General features: G+C 44.3%; 2 protein-coding genes across 3 annotated transcripts; both read right to left on the reverse strand.

Annotated features, from left to right (window-relative positions):
* Window positions 1-1,070: 1,070 nt before the first annotated feature.
* LOC114053635 (lymphocyte antigen 6 complex locus protein G5b-like) lies at window positions 1,071-3,493 on the reverse strand. Of its 2 annotated transcripts, none has more exons than XM_027876746.1 (3): window positions 3,230-3,493; window positions 2,536-2,670; window positions 1,071-1,865 (listed from the first exon to the last, which is right to left on the reverse strand). In XM_027876746.1, exons 2-3 carry the CDS (start codon window positions 2,585-2,587, stop codon window positions 1,477-1,479), a joined length of 441 nt encoding a protein of 146 aa, XP_027732547.1. In that variant the 5' UTR covers window positions 2,588-2,670; window positions 3,230-3,493; the 3' UTR covers window positions 1,071-1,476. The 2 variants fall into 2 exon arrangements, with proteins under 2 accessions (XP_027732547.1, XP_027732545.1); XM_027876744.1 differs by lacking the exon at window positions 3,230-3,493 and adding an exon at window positions 2,798-3,006.
* Window positions 3,494-7,653: 4,160 nt separating this feature from the next.
* Window positions 7,654-24,978, reverse strand: ABHD16A (abhydrolase domain containing 16A). The gene is made up of 20 exons (XM_027876699.1): window positions 24,808-24,978; window positions 23,492-23,548; window positions 22,474-22,540; window positions 22,171-22,257; window positions 20,922-21,007; window positions 15,132-15,205; window positions 14,786-14,908; window positions 14,150-14,264; window positions 13,944-14,045; window positions 11,816-11,879; window positions 11,109-11,158; window positions 10,483-10,606; window positions 9,614-9,718; window positions 8,997-9,060; window positions 8,823-8,879; window positions 8,659-8,721; window positions 8,500-8,576; window positions 8,311-8,409; window positions 8,121-8,167; window positions 7,654-7,984 (listed from the first exon to the last, which is right to left on the reverse strand). The coding sequence occupies exons 1-20, from the start codon at window positions 24,937-24,939 to the stop codon at window positions 7,901-7,903; spliced, it is 1,677 nt and encodes a 558-aa protein (XP_027732500.1). The 5' UTR covers window positions 24,940-24,978; the 3' UTR covers window positions 7,654-7,900.
* Window positions 24,979-25,881: the final 903 nt, after the last annotated feature.

Genomic DNA, 25,881 nt, shown 5'->3' on the forward strand with positions numbered 1-25,881 from the left:
CTTCTTCCAAATTCCTGATTTTAAAAAGTTCAGTCTCTTGAAGGACATTACTAATAAGCAGATTGAATAAACTCTCTTGGATCTGGGGCTCCAACCCTGCAAATTAAGAGGGAGAGTGCCCTACCCCCAACATAGTTCTAACATTTTATGACTCAGAATCTAACTTAATCTCTTAAAATTATAATCTCTAAAGTTATTGATAACTTACTAAATCTGATGGTCTTGCCTCAGTCCTCATTCTCCTTCGTACACACTAAACTCTGTGTGGCCCATGAAGAGCATCTTGGGCTGCTCACTGAACCCTCCCTGAGTTCCAAAGCCAAAAGAGAGAAGATAACACAGATTTTGTCTGAGACTGTCAACACCTCAGCCATGTGCATTGCTATCTAGGCTATATTGTCCTTGTACACCTCTGCTGGTATGACTGGTATTGTGATGGACTGCACTCTAGTGATGGTGTGACCCACACTGTACCGATCTATGAAGGTTATGCCCTTTCCCATGCCAATAGATGCATTGTCTGGATCTGATGGACTACTTCATGAAGATCCTGACCAAGAGAGGGTACAACCTCACTACCAAAGCTGACATGACATCATGGAGAAGCTGTGATACAAAGGCCCAGATTTGCATTTGGGGTTAAGTGACTTGCCCAGGGTCACATAGCTAGTAAGTGTCAAGTGTCTGAGATCGGATTTGAACTCAGGTCCTCCTGACTCCGGGGCCAGTGCTCTATCCACTATGCCATCTAGCTACCCCCTGAACATATATATTCTCTAACTCCTCAAATATTCCTAGAGTATGTTTTTTGACCTCTCCTCCCCCTGTCCCCCATCATTACTCCCACAACACACTCTCTACCTTGAATTATATATGATGATCATCAGTCCACCTTTACTCCTTCCCAAGTATAATTGAGGTGAAATGCATTTTTTCTTTGTGTCCCCATTACCTAGCAGTTATCATACCTGTAATAGGCATTTGGGGGGAGGGGTCCATTGATTGTTTGGAACCAGACTGTAAAGGATCTTCAATGTTAGGATAAATTTATGTTTTATTGTACAGGTAAAAGGGAATCACTGACATATTTGAGTAGAGGAGTGACATGATCAGATTTGTGCTTTAGGAAAATTATTTTGACAATTATATAAAGGGTGGATTGGAAAAAGATGAGATCAACCAATTAGGAAGCTAGTATTGTCATTTAGATGAGGAGATAAGAGTCTAAAATGTGGTTTTGGGAATGGAGATAAGAGGAAAGATGAAAGAAATATTGTGGAAGAGTGGTCTTGGCCTTTCAGTAATGCTTCATTACCTATTTCCTGGAGTGGTGAGGATTTAATAAGATGACATTGAAACAATCTGCAAACGTTAGAGATTAATATAAAGATATAATTATCATTAAGGACAGTGGTGAGAAAATACTAGGGGACTAGGGAGGAGGCACACGGGAGAGAGGGGTGCTGTAACAGGCATTCATGGCTCAGTCTGGGGAAGGATCAGGAGGCCATCCTTGATGAAAGACTCGCAAAGGATGTGAAGGTGTTCCACAGGCAGGTTCAGATTCAGAGTTGGAGGTGGGAGGTCAGTATCCTCTGGCTCTCCTGGGGCTGGAGCGGGCAGAGGTAGGGAGAGGTTCAGCACTACATAGAACTGCTGGATCTGGGCCAAGGACAGAGGCCCCTCTGGGAGTGGGGTCCCAGGGATGGGACCCTGGAGCTGGGGCTGGAACCAGGCATTACAGTAATCATATTGGCAGCACTCGGCCCTGAACCAGTAATAAAGAATGAAGCCATTTTGGACCTCCTTGCAGCGGAAGGAGCTATGCTCACCACAGCCTCTGACCACATATGTCAGCTTGGAACCTGGGGGAAAGCGGAGAGGAGCTTAACTCTGGAATGAGCTTTTACCTCCTACAGCCTCAAACCTTGATAAACAGACCTAGTTTTCTGTGGGATGTTACCTGGAGGTGCAATAGAAATAGTTGGAGGTGCAATAGAAATAGCCCTGGACAGAGAATCAGGAGATGAGAGTTCTAGACCTGGACCAGTAAGTCACTTTCCCTCTTTAGCTCTCCTAGGTTTCCTCTGCACAATGAATGGGTTGAATTAGATGGTCTGTAAGGTTCTTTTCAGCTCTGATATTCCTTGGTCTCAGGCCTTCCTACTCTGACTCCAGACCACCCATTCCCCACCCCAACCTGATCCCAACCCAGGCTTCTCCCAGATGAAGATTACATATTTTAGGGATGGAAAGGATGTAGCCCTATCCTGTTTTCCCTAGTACAATCTCTCTCCTTTCTAGAGCTCAAACTCCAGGGACTCCCCATCTCTGTGTGTGAAAGAATGCCTGGCTTCATTCTCTCCTCCCCTAGTCCTGATCCTGTCCATTTCCATAATCCTTCTCAATTCAATACACATTGCATGAAGAGCCTACTATGTGCTGGACACCTCCTCCCCCCACCCTTAGCATTGTTCTTCCTCCCTCTCTTCTTCCTTCTCCCTCTCCCGAAGAGGGGACAGGGGGATGTCTCACCATTATAAATGTTAATCACCATGCACTGGCCTTTGTTGTCTGGGATGCACATGTCAGATCCAGTTAAGCAGCCTAGAAATGGGTCTTCCAAGAGACACAAATGACAAAACCGGGCATGGGAGGGCCCATGGGGAGCTAAGGGAAATGGAAGAGGGTTACAAGACAGTAAGGAAACACAAGAGGGCTAGCCTATGCCCCAGTTACCTGCCCTTCTCCCCAACTGTCCAGTAAATACATCGTCTTCCAGCTTCTGCTAACTTACCTACAGCAGAGCCCATCAAGATCAAAATACCAAGAAATATTCTGCCCCTCATCTTGGGGCTTGGGGCAGGAAGGAGTTTGGATCCTAAGACTGGAATTTGATTTAGAAAGGAGTTCGGAATTCATCCAACGAAATCTGTACCTAAGCAGGCTCTGGTCCAGCTAGTGGTTGGAGACCAGTGGAATTTTCAGGGCCATGACCAAGTTGGTTTTATGCCCCCCCCACCCGTTGCGGGGGTGAGGTCCAGGAGACATGCCAAGAGGGACAGGATGTTCTCACCCACTAGAACCCGAGGACAGGATAGTAAGCTCTGGGATGAACACGGGGGCAGTGCGACGATAGTTAGGGTGGGGTGTGTGTTACAAGAGATGAGGGGGAGGCAGAATTCCTGGGTCTCATTTTCATGGGCCTATACCAGGGGTGATCCCACACCTGGGCTCCCCAAGGCTCAGTTGTCCCAGATGGATTCCTGCAGTCAAGTTCTTAAGTTCTTCCTGCAGACTGGAGACAGAGGACTAAGGACGAGTGGTAAGTCATCGTCCTGGCCTGGCCTCTGCTTGGACTCGGCGCCCACGAAGCTGGGGCTCTGGGAACTGTGGGTCTCCTCTCCCCACTTGAGTGCTTGCCCTTCAAGGTTGTCCCTATTTTCTGACGTCTCCGGAAGTCACAGAAGAAATTCCTGCCCAGGACCCCAGAGGCCTATTCAACCCAGGCCGGTTTAAACCAGTTCTGGCCCGTGACCTACTTACACCTTCCCCAGTAGTCGGCGCTGTGACATCACAACAAAGACTGTACCCAGAATCCTCATGAACCCCTGTAGTGACCGAGGGTGGCAGTGGAATGTTTCAAGAAACTTCCTTCTTTCCCTTCCACTGTATTTTTATGTTCTGGGACCATATCTCTTTATGTCTTTCCCTATCCCTTTGACTCTGCCTCTTTCCATCTGTTTCATCGATCCATCCATCCTACAAACTCTTAAGCATGTACTGCATTCTTAGTGCTAGCTTCCAGAAGGACAAACAATAAAAGTGATAACAAAAAACCAAACAAACATAAAACCCTAAAACTAAAAACTAAAAAAGACACAGTCCCTCTCTTCAAGTTTATAATCTAATATAATTTGTCCTTTCCTTGGGAAAAAAAACTGGTTCAGTGAATGAAAAGTGTGCTGGATTTGGTGGCAGTCCACACTCTGCCACTTATTCCACTTGACTCCCAAGGGCCAATCCCTTCCTATCTCTGAGCCCCAGTTTTCTTTTTTGTAAAATAATAAGATTTGGACTAGATGATCACTAATATCCTTTCCAACTCTGAGGTTCCTTTGTTTTGATAACCCTTTATCTCAGTCTTAATCTCTATTCCTAAATCATGTTTCTGCTCCAGTTTTTCCCAGAGGATTGTTGATTATGTCCACCATCACTAATTTTTTTTTTCAGGGATCCAAGCATTATTGTTCTCCCTCTTCTAAGAATGTACAACCCTTCTCCTTACCCCTCTCCCCCTCCCCCGCCCCTGCCCCCGCCAGCAACATACATGCCTCTGCTTGAGCTTGGAGAGGCTGAAGTCCCAGAGCTTAGTTTTATGATAGAAATCTCATTTTATTACATAACCAGACTTTGGAGGCAGTGCCCCACCAAGGTCAGGGAGTTAAAAAAGAAGTACTGACTAGCTGGGAGACAGGGAGAACGAGAAAAAAATGACAGAAGGGGGTAGAGAGAAAAAGGGTAACAGAAGAAAGCGTCTGGCACATTGTAGGAACTCAGTAAATATTGAATGGGATATAGAAAAACGAATCAGAATTAGCAAGATGGAGGATCAAAATGAATGCCATCAAGGGACTAGAAGAGGAAGGAACAAGGTAGGTGAGAAGGGGTAGGCAGGGGATTCAAGGTTGAAAGCTATCTCATAGACCGCCCCTAACATGCCTCTCCCCAAACTAATTGCCACCAACAGGCCTAGATGAAAGGGGATCTTTGTAGTGGTAACCTTGCTACAGAGTCTAAAATGAAGTCTGACTGGAACCAGGTAGCCCAGTGGGTTTTGCATTAGGGGTCTTTAGAGGAGACGAGGTCCTGGAAGGGAAGTCCCTGATATTAGAAGGCAGGTGGGCACTCAAGAGGGGAGTACCTGCTACTACCAGGGGATGCGGTACTGGTGTTATGAGTGGGGTGGGGATTGGTGTTGGGCAGGAGTATGGTCTTCTTTTGGGAAGGTGTGGCTTTGGGACTGTTAATCCCATCCCGCTGGCAACTTGTCAAGGCCTCATTCTGTCTCTCCTTCCTCTGGCTGAGAAGGCAAGGTAGAGTTGGGGCTTCTAGGTACTCTAGGGAGCTTCCCTTGGTTGCTCTATCTTCTGGCTGATGGAAGACATTCTGGGGATGAAGGAGCTGGGGGTTGCAATAGTCACCATAGTGGCAGCATTTGATGATATAACCCATACTGGGGCCCCGCCCCAGGTACTACAAGGGGTCACAGGGGCAAGCAGCCGAGGGTGGAGTCAGAGGAGGAGGGGCCTGAGGAAGGATGAGCAAAATTAGGGGAAGAAGAGGATCAAGAGTTGTGGACCAGGCTAAGACTCAGCGGGGTCCAAAGACCAAGATTCCAGAAGGCTATCTGAAGGGATCTCATTCCTTGATTTGCACTCACCTGTCACAGCAATTTATATAAAGCAGGCTCTCCCAGTGGGCATTAAACAACTTTGCATCCCAAACACACAGCCCAGCACTCAATCCAGAATTTCACATGTGGAACAGTGCAAGGCACAGCCTGGGCCAGGCAGAGACCCTCAATCCTAGGACCTGTCTGTTGGTTCTTGCTTTCCACCTGCCTTCTCCAAACCAGGCCAATCCAACAAGCCTTAATTAAGCATCAGCCATGTCCTAGGCATTATGCTAAGAGCTGGAAGTACCCCCAACTCTAGTCCTGGGTTTTCCTCCATCTGGAATTGGAAAGCACCCAGAGTTAGAGTATAGCCTGTTTGTTCCTGCTTACCCATCTATCAATCAGTTATGTCCCTTTCAACTTTAAATCCTATGGTCCCATAATCTTAACAGTACTCTATACCTACCTCCCCCAAACTAGCCTCCTCTTCCCATCCCAACCCCTATTTTCTCAATCTAACACATCCCTTTGCATCCAGTACTCTGTCCCCTCCCTTTCATCTCCCTATCCTTTCTTTTTCTTTCACCCTAGAAACTCAGATCATCCCTCACCCCCAGGCCAGCATAGCAGAGCTGAAAGCTCCAGCAAATGTAGAGTCAGCACCATTGGGCAAGTTCTTTCAAGAGCCTCCTTAAGGAGTCCACTATATACAGTAGGATGTGAGGGTGAAGAGCAGAGGACTTGCAGGGGAGGTGAAGCCAGTGCCACCCTGGGGGGCTCTGTAGGCAAACACAGCTGCTCCTTATCAGGCGGAAGGGAAGTGTTCCATTCATAGAAAAAAGGAGACAATCTAGGATCCAGGTGTTTGACACCCCACCCCAATCTCAATCCTTCCCTCATGTACACAGAGGGGGCCCCCATTCTAGTAGTAACTGTCTTTCCCCAAGCCCTCTCCACACAAACACTGTATAGACAAGAGTGATTCAGAGAAACAAAAGGGCACAAGGTTTGGGAACCAGAAAAATAGGATATTTGGGTTCCTAAAGGGGCAAAAGTCACAGATTGAGTAAACTTAGCCTTAATTAAGAAAAATTAATTTTTGAGGCTGAGAAAATGGAGACCCGCATCTCAATAAGGAGCTAGGCCAGGGGCAGTGAGGATTACTGGATTAAGAATGTGGAAAATGTGGGGTTGTTGAGGTGAGCTACCTTAAATAGGGGTCCAGGTTCCCATCACTTCATTTACTTTCGAGAAGGAGCTGCTCCCTGGATTCTCCTTGCCAGAATATATAAGGATTAACTGTCCAGTTTGGGTTTGGAAGGGTGGGATTCAAAAAATATCAGGCAGTCTTGTCCCACCCCAACATTTCCTCTCTTCTGAACCTTATTTGCTTCACAAAATTTCTCAATGTCTTTGATGTTCGCTAAAGGTGGATTTGCTCCAGAAAACGTTAATTCATTTTGTCAATTCCATCTCCCCTTCAGTACTGGGGCATTTAGCCTCTCACTAATCTAAGCATTCACAACCTGTGGTTGCACTCTTATCCTAGGCACTAAGATTGGAGATGGCAAGGAGAGAAGCCACACCACCACAGAAAACTAAGATGAAGGAAACAGCTTCCATTAGGAGCACAGACCCTACATTCAAAGAATTTAAATTTTCCTAAAGACCAGACACACAGAAAGCAGCTAGAAAATACATTTAAGTACATAACACTAGCCCAACTAAGGGAAGGCTGACAGGAAACCAAGAAAAGGAGATCCTCTTGGTAAACAGGAAAGACTTTCTGAGGGAAAATACAGCAAAGACAAGGGAGCAGGTGTCCCACAGCTGGAGGAGTGACGCTCCACAGGGGTCCAGGTCAATGCTGGGGCCTCTTGGGTTAGTCCAAGAAGTATAAATTTGATCAGGTAACAGGAAGCAAGGATAAATCTGGAGGTGGTATAGAGTAGGAAGAGACCAGATGCAGACAGACAAGGTGGGTGGAAAGTACAATAATCGAGGCAAAAGGTAATCAGGGCAACAGGAATAGAGGAAGGAAGAGATGGGACTGACAGGGATGAAATGGATGTTGGCAGAGGAGTAAGAGGCAGCCATTCTCAAGAGTATAAGCCTGAGAGGACAAAAGAAATAATGGTGGTTGAACAGAGAAGGAAATCCATTTGGAGTCAACCCTAAGGCACAATCTCCTTGGGAACCTAGGCTTCCTGACCTTAAGACCCTAACTTTTACCATCACAAAATCAGTCATCCAGATAGAAAAAATACTTTTTAATATTATGAACAAACTGTGATCATTTAAAGGAGTGGGAAGGAGAATGCAGAGAGATGGGAGGTGGGCAGGCATCATGCGGGGGAAGGGGGATGGGGAAAAAAGGAGGATGGACAATCCCTCTATTCCCCCAAAACAATAAACAATGTGAACATGACGTATCACAGAGGAAAGGATTCCCCACTCACTATACCCCTCCCCCAAAAAAGGCCACTCCCATTTTAGGCTCTTCTAGAGCTTCCAGGGTATCTGGAACTCGTGAGGAGGAAGTGGGGTACAGTGGGTGGCCTCAAAGTTGTGTAAGTGTTTCCGAGCCTGAAAGAGAGCCAGATATGAAGAAAAAATGTTAAGACAGAGGCCAAAGAGTAGAAGCATTTGAAAGATTCACTCCCTCTTCCCAAGGGTCTTCTCTTATCTAGATCTAAAGGTAGGGAAATCAAACAAAACTCACCAAAAACAAGGCTAGCTGCCGCTGCCCATCTGCACTAATGTCATCACCTGAAGAAAAAGGAATTAAATACAGTACATCTCTCCCCCCACCCCAATCCCCCCAAACCCCAGGCATTTTAGCCCTCCTTATCTCTTAAATCCTACTCCCATCAGGAGTTTCTATGAACCTCTCTTAAGTCCCTAAGTCTTACCAACACTCCAGGGGAAGTCACCCCCATGTTCTGTCTGGTAGGATCGGAGAACAGATACACACCAATCCTCATCTACTTCCCAGCGGCTATACACAGAGGCTAGGGTGGGGGTTGATAGGGGAGAGACAGTCAGAGCCACAGCTTCGCCAGCAGCCACCCTCAGCCCTCCTCCTAGCCCCTCCCTCTCACCTTCCTCTAGTTGGGAGGAAGCCTCCAACCACTGCCTCACCGCTCGAAGACTCTCCTCCCCCATTATCTTGGGGTACCTAAGAGAGACAGGATTGGGGTCAAGACCCTTCTCCCTTCCTTCCCCACTCTTATTTTCAAAGCATCCCCCCCACTTCTCACCGGTGCTGCAGAAGTTTCAGCAGAAGGTTATTGCCACGGTTGGACATAATATCATCAGGGACCCTGGGTGTGAGAGGAAGGAGTACAAATTCTAGGACTCCCTGAGAAGCAGGGCTGGGGAAAAGGGGAGGAAACAGAGGATGTAGGCTCATGTCATGACTCACGTAGTGGTGATGATCTCATCCTTGGTTCGTCGGATCAGTAGCACTGGGCCCTGGTACCTGGAGAAACAGAACACCAGTCCCTGGAATCAGACACCAAAACAAAAACAACAATCTCCTCTCCCCTTTTACCCCAATTAGTCCTAAAGCCCTAAGAAGCTTGGACTTCTCCTTCACCTGCATAACTGCTCAGCATTATTCAGATTCAGGTGCTGTCTCACTGTTCGAGTCACAAGGGTCCCTGGAATAGGGGAAGAAAGTTGTTAATGCCACAGGAATATCTCAAACTCCTCTATGACAGCAGTCTTGTGCCCACATAAGTAAGGGATGTGGATATTTCCACCACACTTCAGGAATCCATGATTTCATCAACGTGGGAACTCATTCCACCAAGCCAGATCCCAACCCCTTCATGCCCTGGTCCGTGATCTTCATGAGTTTGCTGTGGTCAAAAAAAATCACCCAATAGCTAATCTTCTGGTGAAGGGCCTCAGAACTGCTACCCCTTGAACAACAATACTGTGTGACCGCACCACACCTGTTCAGCTTGGCAGGACTTGCTAAAGGGAGGACCCTACTATCATGTCTTGATGAGAAATCTTCCGAAGAGGACCCCATATGTGAGGATAAAATTATAGAGTTCTCAGAGCCCTTTTCAGGTACTGCTTTGCCCTGCATGTCAGCAACTCTACAGCAGTTCCCTAGACCTTCCTAATCAGAAATTTCCCCCATCCAGTGGACTATCCCATTCTCCCTACCCTCTTCCCCACCCCTCTCCATGGGTCCCCACTTACTCCAGCTGTCAGGCATGACCTTTAGGGCCAAAGGTACCAGGTCATCAAAGGAGGCATCTAGTACCACAGCACTGATTTCTGGGTAGGACATAGCAGCCCATGTGGCTGGATGAGGGAAAAGGAGGCACAATCAGGATAGAAATTGGAGCCTTCCCATCCCTCCAAAAGCCTACCCCTTCGGTGCCATGCTCCATGCAACCCATTTAATTTTAGGTTCTTGGTCTCTCTCTCCACCCCTATCCCCCTAATTGTAATTACCCAAGATACATTATTTCAGGAGAAAGTATGGCAAAATGAACCATTTCTTTAAAGTTATCTTCATCATTAAGTTTATACGTGTAAGAACACAAGGACCTCCACATTCCTAGGTCCTAATCTTCTTCCAGGGTTTCTTCCCTATCTCAGTGATAGTCTGAGTGAGCAAAGTCACAAAATGATGGGAATAAAAAAGAGTAGTGAGGAGTATGGGAATGTGGGTATAACCCACCCTTCTACCCTCACAGGTCACTCATCCAACCCCCTCTATCCCTGTTCCCAAACCATAGCACAATTCTGAGCCCACAGCTGGGAGAAAGCCTCCCTTCTTGCCTAGTTTCCTGCTCACCTCCACCCTCCCTTTCCTAGCTATGTAATCTTAAGCAAGTCATTTCCTCTGTTCCAGAATTTGGTTTCGTCTTCTATCAAATGAAAAGTTGTTACTAGAAAAATGATCTTCATTGTCCTTTCCACTCTAACTTCCTATGCTGCGCAAGGAGATATTAGCTGAGGAGTAAGCGAGAAGAAAAGCAAGAAAGCTCGGGGAGTCCACCTTGGGTAGGGATAGAAAGTAGCAAAGACTACAATACATAAGAGCATGGGGAGGTGTGTACCAGTAAAACCCCCAATGGACCAGGCATAGAGCACGATGTCCTGTGGCTGGAAGTTGAGGCGGTGGATAGCAAACTGGATCACCACATCCATGGCATTGGCTTCATTCTGAGGGAACGGGACTCCCTACAGGAGCAAGGTAAAGGTTAAATGTGGCTACAGCACCAAAGGCACCTCTAACCTTCCTCACTACAAGTCCCAAACCAGAAAAAAAAATATTCCCAGAGCCTCCTCCTGAAAGGAAGAGTGGATCAGAGATCACAGATGTAGAGAAAGAAGGTGGTGGGAAAGGGAGCTTTCCTACAGACAAGCCCTTATTAACTACTTGTTGATTAATTAATGATATTCTTTCCCATAGGACAGATATTCCCCATATGTTTGGGATACAGAAAGAACAGGTAATATGTAAAAGTTGAAAAACGCCCCAAATTTGCATCTTCACAGTCCCCACCTCCCAACAATTGGACTTGCTGGGCAAACCCAATTAGGTGGGAAGATTACACAAAAGGCAAGTCCAGGGCAAGGTGAGATAGTACAGAAGTCCACAACCTCCCTCTCCCAGGGGAGAATGAAAATTTTTTCTGCCAGCCTGAGAATGGGGAGGCAGAGGACTAAGAGAGGCTCTCACCGTGCTGCCAGCAAAGCCAGGATGATTCCAACCCAGGACCGAATATCCGGCTGTAATACAGGGTTGGGGGGGAAAGGGATGGAGAGGGAGGAAGACAGTGATCTGAACTCAGTGATCTCAGAGCCTTGAGATCTCATATCCTGAAAAATCACAAAAGAATGAACACCTTCTTGGGAGAAGGGAAGGGAGATAAGGGAAATATAGCAAAAACTTATCAGAGAGCTCTAAACACTCTCAAATTTGGAGATGAATACTTTGAACATTTTCTAGCACTAGGTGGGCAGATCGTATCAAGTGCTAGGAAGTGGCAGGGAGGAAAGAGAAGGGGAGCTGGGGACAGATGAAATAAACTATTTAATACCTCCCCCCACCTCAGAGTTCCTCAGAAGCACTTACCTAACACAGAGGGGCACTGTGGTAAGGGGAATATCAAGAAAGTGATAGTTAGGAGTACATTTATACCAAGGAGAGGGATATGTTATCAGAGCAGAAGAGATAAATTATACCAAAAGGGAGTTATGGGAGAGTGACAGATGGGGGCAGGAATCTTACTAAGAGGGTTCAAGAGGGCAAAGTCTCAGAAGGTAACAAAAAGGGAAGTACACAAAGGAGGAAGGTAGCCATATGAACTGAGAAGGAAGGAGGTTGGATTAAACCAAAGGACAAAAAGAAATACAGGTGACAAAGGGACAGTTCAGAGGTCTCACCTTCTAGAGGAGTGGAAAGGCAGCCAACCTCATAGAATCCAGCATTCCCCTCGCAGCAGATCACCTAAGGGAGGGAGGAATCTTGTCTGAGTGAGACATCTCCCCAAGTGCTCCTAAGTCAGGAGAAGGGCATAGCTCAGAGTCCATTGAAGTGATTGGATTGGACTCTTTGGAAGGAAAACAAGAAGGCCACACTGGGGTTCTTCTTTAAGAAAGACAAATGACCATATGTAGTGCCCAAAAATAAGACGCAAAGTAGATTCACATGTCCCTTCAGCCGCTGGGAAGAATCTTTTTATTAATGGCTACAATTTAATCATTAAACCACCTAGCACTAAAGACAGCTCACTATTGCTTTTTTTCCTCCAAGGTCTTCTTATATACAAAGATCCCATGCTTTCACTCCTGTTGCCTGTTTCACTGGTAATAATCATTCTTTCTCAGGATCTGCCCAAGGGATGCAACTCTTCCTGTAAGCAGTCCCTGTGACTAATTCTAGTCTGAAGCAGACCACGGGCTTGTTTTATATTTCTTTACCATGAAGCATATTGTTCGAATTACACTGTAGAACGACTTGGCCAGAGGAGGGTTGTGGCAAGAAAACAAGGCTGGAAAAAAAGGTATTCAGGATTTGAGTCCTGATTCAAAATCTACTAGCTGTGTGACCTCCAACAAGTAACCTGACTTCTGGGCATGATTCCTCTCTTTTACTAAATGGGATATAAAATCCGTTCAAGCTCTGATAGTCTACAAAATATTTATGCTTTTGGACCAAGGAAAGTGGTGCAAACCAGTAATTCCTGCTATTGGGGTAGCTGGAGCTGGTGAATTCTTTGACCTAAAAAGTTCTGAGCTATCGTATGCTATACCCATCAGATGTCTGTATTAAGCAATAATTAAAATTAATGATGGTAATAATAATAACAGCAACTAGCATTTATACAGTTCAAGGTTTGCAAAGCACTTTACAAATATTGCCTCATTTGATCCTCATAACAACCCTGCAAGGGAGGAGCTATTTTATTATCCTCATTTATAGAGGAGGCACACAGATGTTAAGCGACTTGCCCAGGGTCACACAATAATTAGGTGTCTAAGCTGATCTGAACTCAGGTCTTCCTGACTCCAGGTCCAGTGCTTTATCTACTGTACCATCTAAATTGTCAATTTGACATCATTATGTGGTGGTGGTGGGATTAGAGGGATCACCAATCTACCTAAAAACCAGCCCAGGTCAATAGCAAGGCCGGATAAAGCTCCCATGCCATTTGGCAGCGGGACTGGGCCCTTGAGTGACCACTGCACTTCTAGCTCTGGCAAGATGGGGAACCCCAGTCTCAAAAACAAAGGAACAAACTTATGCTTTTGTTCTCCAGTTGTTTTATGTGTGATCCCAGCATCTAAAGACCTTAAGCTCTTCAAGGCCAGGGATCATCTGTATGTTATACTGCCTAAAAACCCAGCAACTATTAATGAGTTGGTTGCCCAGTACGTATTTGCTCAATAAGTATTTGCTAGACACCAGATAATGTCCCACTACAATATAATTCTAGAATTATGGGATTGCATATTTAGAGTTGGAAGGGACCTTAGAAATTATTAAGTTCCACTAGTCCACTGTGCAGTTAAGGAAACTCAGGCCTAGAAGGATTAAGGTACTTGCTTAAATCACAAAGTAAATTCCAAGCCATGAGCAGAACTGAGATCTCCTAATTCCCAGCCATACTATGCTGTCCCTCAGGATAACTTTCTGGGCCTTGCAGATAATATTTATCCACTGGTTTTTCTATATCAAGGAGCCTTTGGGTCAGGGTGGAATTTTGAAAGAAGGGCAGAGGCAAAGGAGAAATCTATTACCCTTTGCTTCTCTCTGAGGGTTGCTCTTGTTATAACTGATTAGAACCAGAACCAGGGATGTGAATAAAAGTCATCAAGTCCAGACTCCTTATTTTATAGATTGAAGAAACTAAAAGCCAGAGAGATTAAGTGAGTTCTCTATAGTCATACCTAAGTTTCTAGAGATAGGATTAGAACCCAAGTCTCCCTAGCTCCAAGTCCAGCAATCCATATCACAACTGTGCCAGCACCCATTCCCTGTCACACTCTCCTAACCCCAACTTCAACTCACCAGCTTCTGTCCCTGAGGTTCTGACATGCCTCTCCGGTCAATGAACATGGTATCAATCTCATTACCATCACAGGCCACCAGTTTGGCTCGTCGACCATTAAACTGAGAGATAAAGGGGAAATGGGTTAATCTAGAGATGCCAGTAAGATAAGATTGTGAGGCAAGAGAACTGCTCAGTGGAAAGGGACAGGTCAAGAGTGCCTCACCTCTTCTACCAGCCGAGCCTGGCCCTGCAGCAGCATGGGCATGAGGGCCTTCTGGAGCAGATACACAGAACCAGGATACAGCATCCGGCGCCCCAGAGTATGTGCCACCAAAAAACTATGAGGAAATATAGAGGGAGCAAGCATAGGGTTAATTCTTCAGGAAGTACTCAGAATCTCTGATTCTCAACACAACTCCTAATCATTAGCAAGTTACAACTCTCCATAGAACAACTTGAAAAAGCTTAGCCCATCAACTGGCAAAGCAACCAGTACTTTCAAATACCATACCCTGCCAGCATCCTTCCAACATCAAATGGGAACTCTAATTAATCACCAAAAAGCACCCCTCTTCAAAAATCCAAAGTCCCATCCTTCTCATCAATGATTGGGTTTTTCAGCACACTCACCAAACAATCATATAGTCGAGGATTATCTCTCTTCCCCAAAACCAGTCAGTAGATTTATCACAACTCCAGCACTTCCTCCCACTACACAGGCTTGTTTTGAAAACTAGGGAGTAATTAACTCCCAGCAGTCTACCCCATACACATAAAATGAAGGAACTGAACTAGATCTCTAAATTTCATGATCTCAGGTTTCCTCCTCCACAGAGAAACCCACCCCCTAATACTCCACCTGGCAATCTGACAGGGAAGCTTCTTAACCCTGTTGAGGAAATTATCAGCTGTCCCCCGATGGAGTGGTTCAGTTCGAAGCAGAGATACACCTCTGTGGGACAGACCACGCTGGGAATCCTTCCTGAAAGCAGGAGACATGACAGGGAAGACACCAAACAGGGTTGGAACCAAGGGCTAAGACGCTCGAGTCCCTAATGGAAATGGTATCTGAGAAAGGGACATGCTAAGATGTGGCTGAGAAGTAGGGGGACAGGGGAGGAGGCAGACAGAAGACAGAGACGTATAAGGAAAAGATGGCTGAATCCCTAAGCGTAGGGATGGCACAAGTAAAGCAAGCTACTCACCGGCTGCTGGGTTCCTCCCAGTGGAAGTCAATAGGCCAGCTCTTAAAGTCAAAGTTGTAAGCAGACAGTTGTTTCTATTGTTTTCAGGGGAGGAAATAAACGGGAAGAAAATATTAAGTAGACCCATCATTAATACCCTCTAAGTTGGATATCATGTATCTCAAACTCATTGAGTCCAAAACCAGACCCATTATCATTCCCTCCCCCCAAATCACCCTGCCTGACTGTATAACACTATCCTCTCAACAATAAACTCGAAAAGTTCTCTACTGCCTCTGAGATCAGATAAAGCTCCTCTGTTGAACTTTTAAATCTACCGTTCCAATTTGAGTATATACTCTCTTTCCCACATTCTACCACCTCTAGACAAATTGTTTTTCTGGATGTTCCTCACACATTACACTGTCTCTCCCATCTGTGTTTTTGTACCAGCTGTCCCTGATTATGTTTGAAATGTACTCACACCTAACCTCCACCTCTGAAAATTACTTCCTTCCTTCAAAACTGCTTAAGTGACAGCTTCTACATGATATCTTCCCTAATCGACTAGCTGTTAGTATCTTTCCCTCTCCCACCAAAATAATTTACCTTTTATTTATTTTGCATATCTCTTATATATTCTTATTTGCATGTTGTCTCCCATTAGAAGTAAGCTCCATAAAGGAAGGAACTCTATCATTTTTGCCTCTGCATTGAGTCCATAGCATCTGGCATGATGCCTTCCAAACAGCAGGTGTATAAATGCTTATTATTAATTGATTGAGAACTATTCCAATGCAGGGGATGGGAAGGAGGAGCAAGGGCACCTTCCATTTTCTAAGAATGGTATAAGGCTAATGAATTCCTATAGCCTAAAGAAGAGGTGAATATCCGAGTGGTTTAAGAGGGTAGGAAAAGAATTCCTAATCTTTCCCAATAAGGAACCCATTCTGAATTTCCTGAAAATATTGATCCTGAACTACCTGCACATCTGTATGTGTGATGAGTATGTATAATAAGAGTATGTTTTTAAGAGCCTACACTGCTGGAGGAAAGTAAGGATGGCAGTTAATAGTCAGATTTTCAACCCAGTGACAGGTAGAATGTGCTAGTAGCAAATGTTTTCATGGTCTATCATTAATAGTTTAGGAACTCCTAGCCTAAGGAAAATGGTGAGGAACTACAGTCATTTTGTGGACCAGTACATTTCTATCTGGGCTCATCTCAAGTCTCCCACCTGACACGATCATGAAGCTCTCATTCTTCCTGCCATCACTGACATCTCCCTGCAATGGATATTTATAGAATATACTACCCAGTACTGGAACTTAACTCATAAACCACCTTAAACTAGACTCTGTTTTAAGCATGTGTCTTGTCCCCCCAACTCTATTGTTAGGTCCTTGAGGACACAGGCTAAAATTTACGTTGTTGTCTCCCTACGCTGACTACACAGTCAAATGGTATTGGATATGTATTAAGTTTTGCTTCTTGAATGAAATTGCCTGACATACAGAGATAAAATTCTCTCCTATGGAACATTCCACTATAAACTTGATAAGGAGGGAAGATTTTCCTGGAGGAATGTTTCACCAGATGTGAAGAGAAAAAAGTTCTCAAGAGGAAATGAATCTGGCAGAACCAAGATGGAGGATTAGGGGGCAGCCACCCAGCTGAACTTTCCCAACATTCCCCTCCAACTTTAAAATAACACCTCAAATCAAATTTTGGAACAGAAGACCCCACAAAAGATCTGGGTGAGACATTTTTCCAGCCTAAGAAAACTTAAGAGTTCAGCAGGAGAAATCTGTGAGGCCTGTCCAGAGGCCACACACACTGCAGCAGCCACAGTAGTAGCAGCTTTAGAAGCTCTCAGCCCAGAGACACTAAGGGGGTTGGACAACTGGTCAGAAAGAGATTACAAGGGATCATTTGCTGACACTGGCTGGCAACTCTGTTGCTCATACACTGTTCTGGGGTGCAGTTCCATGGCGAAGAGGAGCACTGAGGGTTAGTCATAAGGGAGCTGGGGCTCTGATCTCAGTTCCAAGGCAAAGAGGGCACTACCACTTGTGGCTGCAGGGGACGAGGGGCTCTTCCTAGGTAAGGACCTGGAGAGCAGTGACTACATCTCTCCCTGTATCACATCACCTAGGAAGCACCAAAAACTTGCAGACCCCCAGAACTAGCTCTGAATATAGCAGCACGAAAAAGCCTGAAGCTTGGGACAGTGCCTCCCCACATTCAGGTAAGCAGAGCCCAACTTTAACATGAAGTTCAAAGTCAAGAAATAGACTGGGGAAATGAGCAAACAATAAAAAAAAAATAATTTGACCATAAAAAGTTACTATGGTGGCAAGGAAGACCAAGACATAAACTCAGAAGGAGACAACAATCTTAAAATAGCTACAAAGCCTCAAAGAAAAATGCTAACTGGACCCCAAATCAACAAGAATTCCATTGGACCCCAAACCAACAAGAATGCCCAGGAAGGGTAAAAAAATAGATAAGAGTGGTAGAAGAAAAACTAGGAAAAGGACTGAGAGTGATGCAAGAAAATTATGAAAAAAGAATTAACAGCTTGGTAAAAGAGGCACACACACACGCAAAAAAATACTAAAGAAAAGAACACCTTAAAAAACAATTGGCCAAATGGCAAAAGAGGCACAAAATCCAACAAAGAGAATGACTCCTTAAAAAGCAGAATAGATCAAATGGAAAAGGATGTACAAAAGCTCACTGAAGAAAATAACTCCTTAAAAATCAGAATTGGGCAAGAAGAAGCTAATGACTCCACAAGACATCAAAAAACAATAAACCAAAGTCAAGAGAATGAAAAAATAGAAGAAAATGTGAAATATCTCATCAGAAAAACAACTGACCTGAAAGACAGATCCAAGAGAGATAATTTAAAAATTATTGGACTACCTGTAAGCTATGATCAAAGAAAGAACCTAGATATCATATTTCAAGAAAATAATAGAAACTGAAAGACTCCATCAATCACCTCCTGAAAGAATTCCTAAAATGAAAACTCAAAGGAAGAGTATAGCCAAATTCCAGAACTCCCAGGTTAAAGAGAAAATACTTCAAGCAGCCAGAAAAAAATATCATAGAGCCACAATCAGAATAACACAAGATAAGTTAAAGGAATAAAAGAATTAGAATATGATATTCTGGAAGGCAAAGGAGCTAGGATTACAACCAAGAATAACCTACCCAGCAAAACTGAGTGTAATTCTTCAAGGGAAAAAATGGATACTTAATGAAATACAGGACTTTCAAGTATTCCTGATGAAAAGACCAGAGGTAGAAAGCAGAAATAAAAAAATCTGATATTCAAATAGAAGGCTCAAGAGAAGCATAAAAAGTTAAACACGAAAGAGCAATCATAAAGGACTCAATAAAGTTAAACTGTTTACATTCCTATATGGGAAGGTGATACATGTAACTCCTAAGAACTTCACAATATTAGGACAGTTAAAAGGAGTTTACACAGACAGAAGGCATGGATAAGAATGGATAATGTTGGAATGATCTCCAAAAGAAATGAAGGAGAAAGAGGAATGCACTGGGAGAAGGGAAAAGTAGAATGCGTAAAATTTTCTCACCTAAAATAAGCATGCAAGGAAGAGATTTTACAATGGAAGGGAAAATGGGGAATTGGGGTGGCAGGCAATGCTTGAACCTCACATGGAGTTGATTAAAATAGGAAAGAATACACATACACACTCAATTGTATATAAAAATCTAACTTACCCAATAGGGAAATAAAAGTGGATGGGGTTAAGAGAAGGGGTGGGGGAGAAGTGATTAAAAAGGCTAAGGAAGGCAATGGTTAGAAACAGAATAGACTTTTGAGAAAGAACAGAAGAGAGAAGAAACAGAAGTTAATGTAATCATAATTGTGAATGAGATGAATTCACCCACAAGATGGAAGCTGATATTAAAATGGATTAGAAACCAGAATCCAACAATATATTGTTTACAAGAGACACACTTGAAACAGAAAGACACACGGAGAGCTAAAATAAAAAGCAAGAGCGGAATCTAATATGCTTCAGCTGAAGTAAAAAAGGCAGGGGTGGTAATTATGATCTCAAAGCAAAAGCAAAAATATTCCTCATTAAAAGGGATAATCAGGGAAACTGCATCATTCTAAAAGGTAACACAGATAATGAATACCTAAAACTTTTACAGGAAGTTTCTCTGATAAAGGCCTCATTTCTCAAACATATTCTGAATATGTTTGAACTGAATCAAATTTATAAAGGATATAAACAGGCAGTTTTTAGAAGAAAAAAAATCAAAGCTCTCTATAGTCATATGAGAAAATGCTCTAAATCACTACTGATTAGAGAAATGCAAATTAAACAACTCCGAGGTACCACCTTAATCCTATCAGAAATGAAAAATACTGGAGGGGATTAAGGAAAAATAAGTACATCAATGAACTGCTGGTGGACTTGTGAACTGGTCCAACCATCCTGAAGAACAATTTGGAACTGTGCCCAGTGGACTATAAAATTAAGCACATCTTTTGATCCAGCAATAGTATTACTGGGTCTGCATTCCAAAGAGATCAAAGAAAAAGGAAAAGAATCTATATGTACAAAAATATTTATTGCAACTCTTTTTGTGTGGCAAAGAATAGGAAACTGAGGGGATACCCATCAACTGGGGAATGGCTGAACAAGTTGTGGTATATGATTGTGATGGAATTGTGCTATAAGAAATAATCAGGATGGTTTCAGAAAAATCTGGGAAGACTTATGTGAACTGATGCGAAGTAAAGTTAGAACTGGGAGATTATCATACACGGTAACAGTAATGTTATAATGATGATCAACCTTGAAAGACTTGACTAGCTACTTCAATCAATAAAATGATTCAAGACAATTCCAAAGGACTCATGATGAAAAAAATGCTATCCGCCTACAAAGAGAGAGCTCTGAGTGCAAACTACAGTATAATTTTCTCACTTTCTTATTTTTCTTACTTTTTAAAAAAATATGCTAATATGGAAATACATTGTTTGCCTTCTCAGTGGGTGTTGGAGGGGGTGACAGGAAGGGAGAGAATTTTGCCCTCAAAATTTAAAAATAAAGGAAAGAAGAAAAAAAAGATAATTAAAATTTTTAAAAAAAAAAAAAAAAAAAGGTAAATGAGTCTCCAGGTGTGGTAATGTGAACCTGTAATCCCTGGTACTTGGGAAACTGGGTTCATGGATCTCTTGATCTTGGAGTTCTGAACCACAGCAGCTGACAAAGTGACTGATAGAGAGCCACCCCAATAACCTCAGAAGGTAGGGGTAGGGCTGCATGATGCCTAAAGAGGGGTAAACTGATCTAGGTCAGAAATGTGATAGATCAAATCTTCCATTTCAATCAGTAGTGGAACTGAGCCCATGAGTGGCTGAGGTAATTCCAGCCTAGGCACAAAAAGGAGATGAGAGAGATGAGGAAGGGAAAAGGGGGTGGAGGGGAGGGGAAAGGAAGCAAGGAAAGAAGGGAGGAAGGGAGGGGGTCCATTATAGAAAAGGTGAGGGGAAGAATGAGACAGACAGCTATATATTGGATTGTGCCATTCCAGCATCATGGTGTAATGGGAAAAGCAACGTATTTGAAGTCAGAGAACATGGGTTTGAATCCTAGCTCTGCTCTTCCCTAGCTGTGTGACTTTAGGTAAGTCCCTTAGTCCCTCCGGGTCTAGTAAGTTCCCTAAACTATAAAATGAATGAGATGATCTCTAAAGTCTCCTCCAGCTCTAACTTTCCTCTCCTCTACCCTTATGCATCACCTAGGACCATACCTTGTTCTCTGGGGAGTTATTCCTATGAGTCTCTTCCAAAATGGTGATGAACTGGATGTAGTGAGGGTTGGTCCAACGGCCAATGCCTGAATGAAAGAATGCACCAAAAAAATCTATTAGTCTAGGAGACTGGGAGATAGGAGATGAGGCTATAAAGAGAGAAAGCCGAAGTGGAAAGGTATTGCATGGAAACCAAGAATTTCAGGACAAAAGCCTTGGTTCATAGGAAAATAAGAGGAGCTGATCTTATCTCACCTTCCAGTTCTTTAGCGATGATGCACCCTCAAGTATTTCCTTCTTGCTGGATTCTTCAATCTCTCCCTCTGCACCTCTAACATGCTCCAGCCTCCCCTAACTTAATAATTCATGTGGCCCTGCTCCTGATGTTAGTTTTCTTCTTCCTTTCACTGTCAAATTTCTTTCTCAACTTGACTATGAAAAAATTGGGTTTCTCTAATTCTGTTTATGAGATTGCTAGTTACCAGTATCAAAACTCTTTAATGAGTCTTTATCACACACACATTCTTATCCATCCTCCCTTTGAAACATCTCTTACTTTTACCCATCTCTTCATTTTACTCCCTGCTTTTCCACAACCGCAATTTTAGTCTATGTCACCTCATCCCGGGATCATTATGACAATTTCCTAACTAATCTTATCCCTCTCTAATCTATCACATTAATCTTCATAAAGTATCATTTTCATCATTACATGGTCTATTGCATAAATTCCAATTTGGGCTTTCAGTGCCTTCTATATTCTGATCCCAATCTACCATTCCAGGTCTTATTTCACACCATTTCCCTAAAAATACTTTAATCAAACTAGTGTCCTCATTGTCTCCTACGTTTACTATTTGCTAGCCTACCTTCATGCTCAGCTCATATTTTTCCCAGGAACTATATCTTCCTCTATCTTTCCACTTATCTAGATCCTTCCCACCCTTCAAGGCCCAACTCAAACTCTCTCTTTTCCGGGAATCTTTAGTTATAATCTCTAAATAACACATTCATCACATACACCACTCATTTGACATTTATCACAAGCCACCTTTTATTATTAATTATCTTTTCATTCATTCATCTGTGTTTTTATCTCCCCAACAAAACTCCAAACTACATAAGGGAAGGATCTTACTTTGTGCTCTTCTGCATCTCCCCTACCCTACTCCACCCCCCCCCCAAGCCTAGCATAAGAGCTGATTAATAAATATCTGCATATCGAATATGCCCATATTGGATCACTTACCTCGAAGACAGGCCACACCTGCTAGAAGCAGTAGCAATGTTCCAGCATAGTGAGAAAATGGTACCACCTTTGACATACACAAGTAACCTGAGGAAAGAAAAAGAGCTGAGTTCAAGTTCTACCTTCATTCATTGTTCCTCCCCCTCTATCCTACAGCTAATTTGGGGCACTTGCTGGCCATTCCGGGGAGCACTGGCTATACCTACTAACAGAAGAGGGACCCTTCTCCTGAGACAAGCTTCTCCATTTAATCAACACCCACACCATCCCAAACCCCAACCCACCATTTAACCCCACACTGACCTTTCCTGTACAAGTAGAAGAAAGCCAAGGGGGAGGAATAATAAGAGATGGACCAGAGGACTGAGGCCTATGATAGAAAAATGACAAATGGATAATCAACTTTTGCTTCATTTTGACTTGCTTTCCCATTTCTTTTTTTCTTTCCTTTATTTTTTTTTTTTTGGTGAGCCAGTTGGAGTTAAATGACTTGCTCAGAGTCACACAGCTAGTGGGTGTTATGTGTCTGAAGCCGGATTTGAACTCAGGTCCTCCTGACTCCAAGGTCAGAGCTCTATCCACCGATACACTTAGCTGCCCCTGCTCCCCCATTTCCAACCCTGGATTCTGGTCAATCTGGAGAAATGAGGCATCCCACACTGCCAGAAAAAGTAGGTTGTAACAACCACATAGAGGGGAGGAGGTTGAGGAATGAGCTTTATATATTAGAAAGTCAGAAAGTATGTTCCATTCTGCCAAATGCACTCTTCCTAGACTGATTACAAATGGTGATGAAAAGGCTAGAAGATACTGTGCAGAATATCATACAAAGAAGTCAAAGTGGGGGGGGGGAGAAAAAGGGTAGCAACAGAGAAGCGCATTGGGGGAAAATGCATTTCCCCAAGTCAGCTCAAACTTAAAAGGCACAGTTTTCTTTTTTTACAATTTGTTTGGATGTTTTCCATCATTGCTATTTGGTACATTCTGGTCCCCAAATGACAGTATAAATGTTGACATAGGAACCCTAGTGGAGAGAAGTGCTGTCACTGCAGTAGAGGAAGCTTGGTTGCTTGACAAGATAAGTCTATGGAGACTGTGGTACTCAGTACCTGGGGAAGGTCCCAACTGAGAGTAAACATGTTTTCCTCATGACCCATACTGTCCCAGAGGAAGCTGTATGGCATACCAGAAAGGAAGGAAAAACTCCTCAGCTGAGGTTCAAAACCCTTTTCTTCAGAACCTAAACAGTCTTCTAGACTGGGAAGGTAAACATAAAAAACGACTGGGTCTGGGGAGATAAGAGTGCAGAGGACCAACTCACCAAAGCCAGGATGCTGTCAGCATGTTTCTCCAAGGCCCTGGGCTGATAATAGGACTCCTGCAAAAACAGCTCAGTCAGAGTCCCTTTTCTATGGCCTTACCCCAACCCCATCCATCCCACCTCCTTTTAGAGCCTCAGCCTGCACTATTCTTTTTCTTTTTTTAGGTGAGGCAAATGGGGTCAAGTGACTTGCCCAGGGTCACACAGCTAGTAAGTGTCATGTGTCTGAGGTCGGATGTGAACTCAGGTCCTCATGACTCCAAGGTCAGAGCTCTATCCACTGAGCCACCTAGCTGCCCCTAGCCCCGACTATTCTACCATCCCACCTGAAAAGACTCCAGACCTGGGGCTCCCCGCCCCTAGAGAGGGCAACTCAAGATCTGGCTCCCCTTTTCTGTCTGTCCAACCTTTACCCCAGGGAAAATGCAAGGAATTAACACTACAAAAGAAAGCAATGAATGACTTTTGTCCTGTTTCACGACTCCCTTCCAGAGAATGAACGAAACCGGGGAAGGGGGGGTGGGGAAGAGAATGGACAGAATTCGAAGGTGAAGACGAAAGGGAAAAGAGAAGACACTATGACAGGAGAAGGTGAGGGTCTTTTATGAAGTAAAAACTGGGAAAGCCTGAAAATGTGGGTGAGATCAGAAAAAGAGACCCTGAGCCTGTGAGAGTGGACATAATCAGAGAGTAGATATAAAATCTCCCCCATTTCTGAAAATAGAATTGCCTTGTGGGTCTCTCCGCGTCCAGCTGAGTGTCCCCCCCCATTGGACAGAACCATCACTTTAGGAGAGGGGAGTGGTACCGATAAGTTGCTGGGAAGTCATTTTGAAAACGAAAGTAAGAGCCAAATAAAGGGAAAACACATGAAGACGCAACAGGACAATGCGACAGCTCGAGCTGAGACATACTGAGTTTTATGGCAACCAACCCCTCCCCTTTCCCATTTCTAGAACACACCCTTCTAGGGTCTTCCTGGCAGCACCTGGGGTCCGGCATGAACCATGACAACATACACGGGTGGGGTTGGGTGTTGTACCGGCGACCGGGGGGCGGTAAATAAAAAAGGCGAACAAGATAAATGAGAAACAGGAGAGGAGTGAGTGGATGGATAGAGAGAAAGGAAAAAAGGCTCACATCCACAAGCATGCAAGTTACACCGGAAAGACCCAGGTGCGCAGTATTTGTGCGGGAATAGGCAGGTTAACACGCTCCCCCTAATTCCAACTATGGGTGCTTAAGAGGGGCTAAAGCAGCAACGGGTTTGGGCCGTACCATGACTCCAGCCGGGGGAGAGGAAGAAAAGGACTCACCCAGGAGCCAGCTGGGGAGGTGGTGATGGCAGCCGGAGTCCCAGGAACGCTAGACTGGGTCCTTCCTGAGTCCCTCTCCCGATAGACCCGGTAGAGCCGGGGGCCTAAGACGCAGCTCAACAGCTTCGCCATCGCCCGGCTCCAGCCGCTGCTCTTCCAGCGGCAGGTTCCGCCCCCCCACCCCCCAGTCACCCCGCCGTCACCCCGCCTTCCCCTAGCCTCTCGGGTGGTGCGTGCTTCTTACGTCACCACGTATAGTGCTGGCGTCCTCCTTAAATACGCCGCCCGGGACTTATCAGTTCTGGGAAGTGTTTAGCGCCGCTTGGTCTTTCCTGGCACGGCGGGCTAGTGGAGCAAGAGGCTTCAGGAGAAGACTGGACTAGGCGGCCTGGACTTGGACTTGGAGCTATTCAAATTCAGCCAGGAAAGTATTAAGCCGGGCCGTGTGCAGAGCACTTTACAGGCGCTTTGATGGATACAAAGTTTAGATTAAGCAGGGCTGTGTGCTGAGCGCTGTACTAGGAACTGTCGAGGATACAAAGTTTAAGTCCGGCTGTGTGCGGAGCTATTTGCGGGGTTCTCAAAAGGATACAAAGTTTAGAATAGATTAAGCCCAAGATATGTACACAGCTGTTTGTTAGGTAGGGTACAAAGTTTCAAACTAAGCATTAGGCACAGTTTTGCCCCGAAGCCCTTAAGCACTCCTTGCCTAGAAAGCTCTGCCGCCTCACTTCCTCTCGGAACGCTCTGGTTTTCTTCAAGACTCAGGCCAAGTACCATCTTCTACATCAAGGATTCCTTCCTGGGGTCTATGTGCCTCCCAGGGGTACAGAAAATATTTGAAACATTTCAAAAGTAGTGGTAATAGTGAAAAAAATTATATGGATTTGAAAAAGAACCGTGAGGTGGCAGGAGCTGGATGGCAAAAGGTAGAGTACCTTAAGTGAAAAATGTGTGAGAGACAGATGAAGGAATAATTTCTGCTAAGCAGAAACAGATAAGTAAGGTTCGAAAACGAAACCTTTTTCATACTGATCCGGAAAAAAACCCAGGTACTCGGAGAAATGCAAGCTA

Source organism: Vombatus ursinus, unplaced genomic scaffold (assembly GCF_900497805.2).
Source record: "Vombatus ursinus unplaced genomic scaffold, bare-nosed wombat genome assembly UNPS02014811.1, whole genome shotgun sequence".
NCBI lineage: Eukaryota > Metazoa > Chordata > Mammalia > Diprotodontia > Vombatidae > Vombatus > Vombatus ursinus.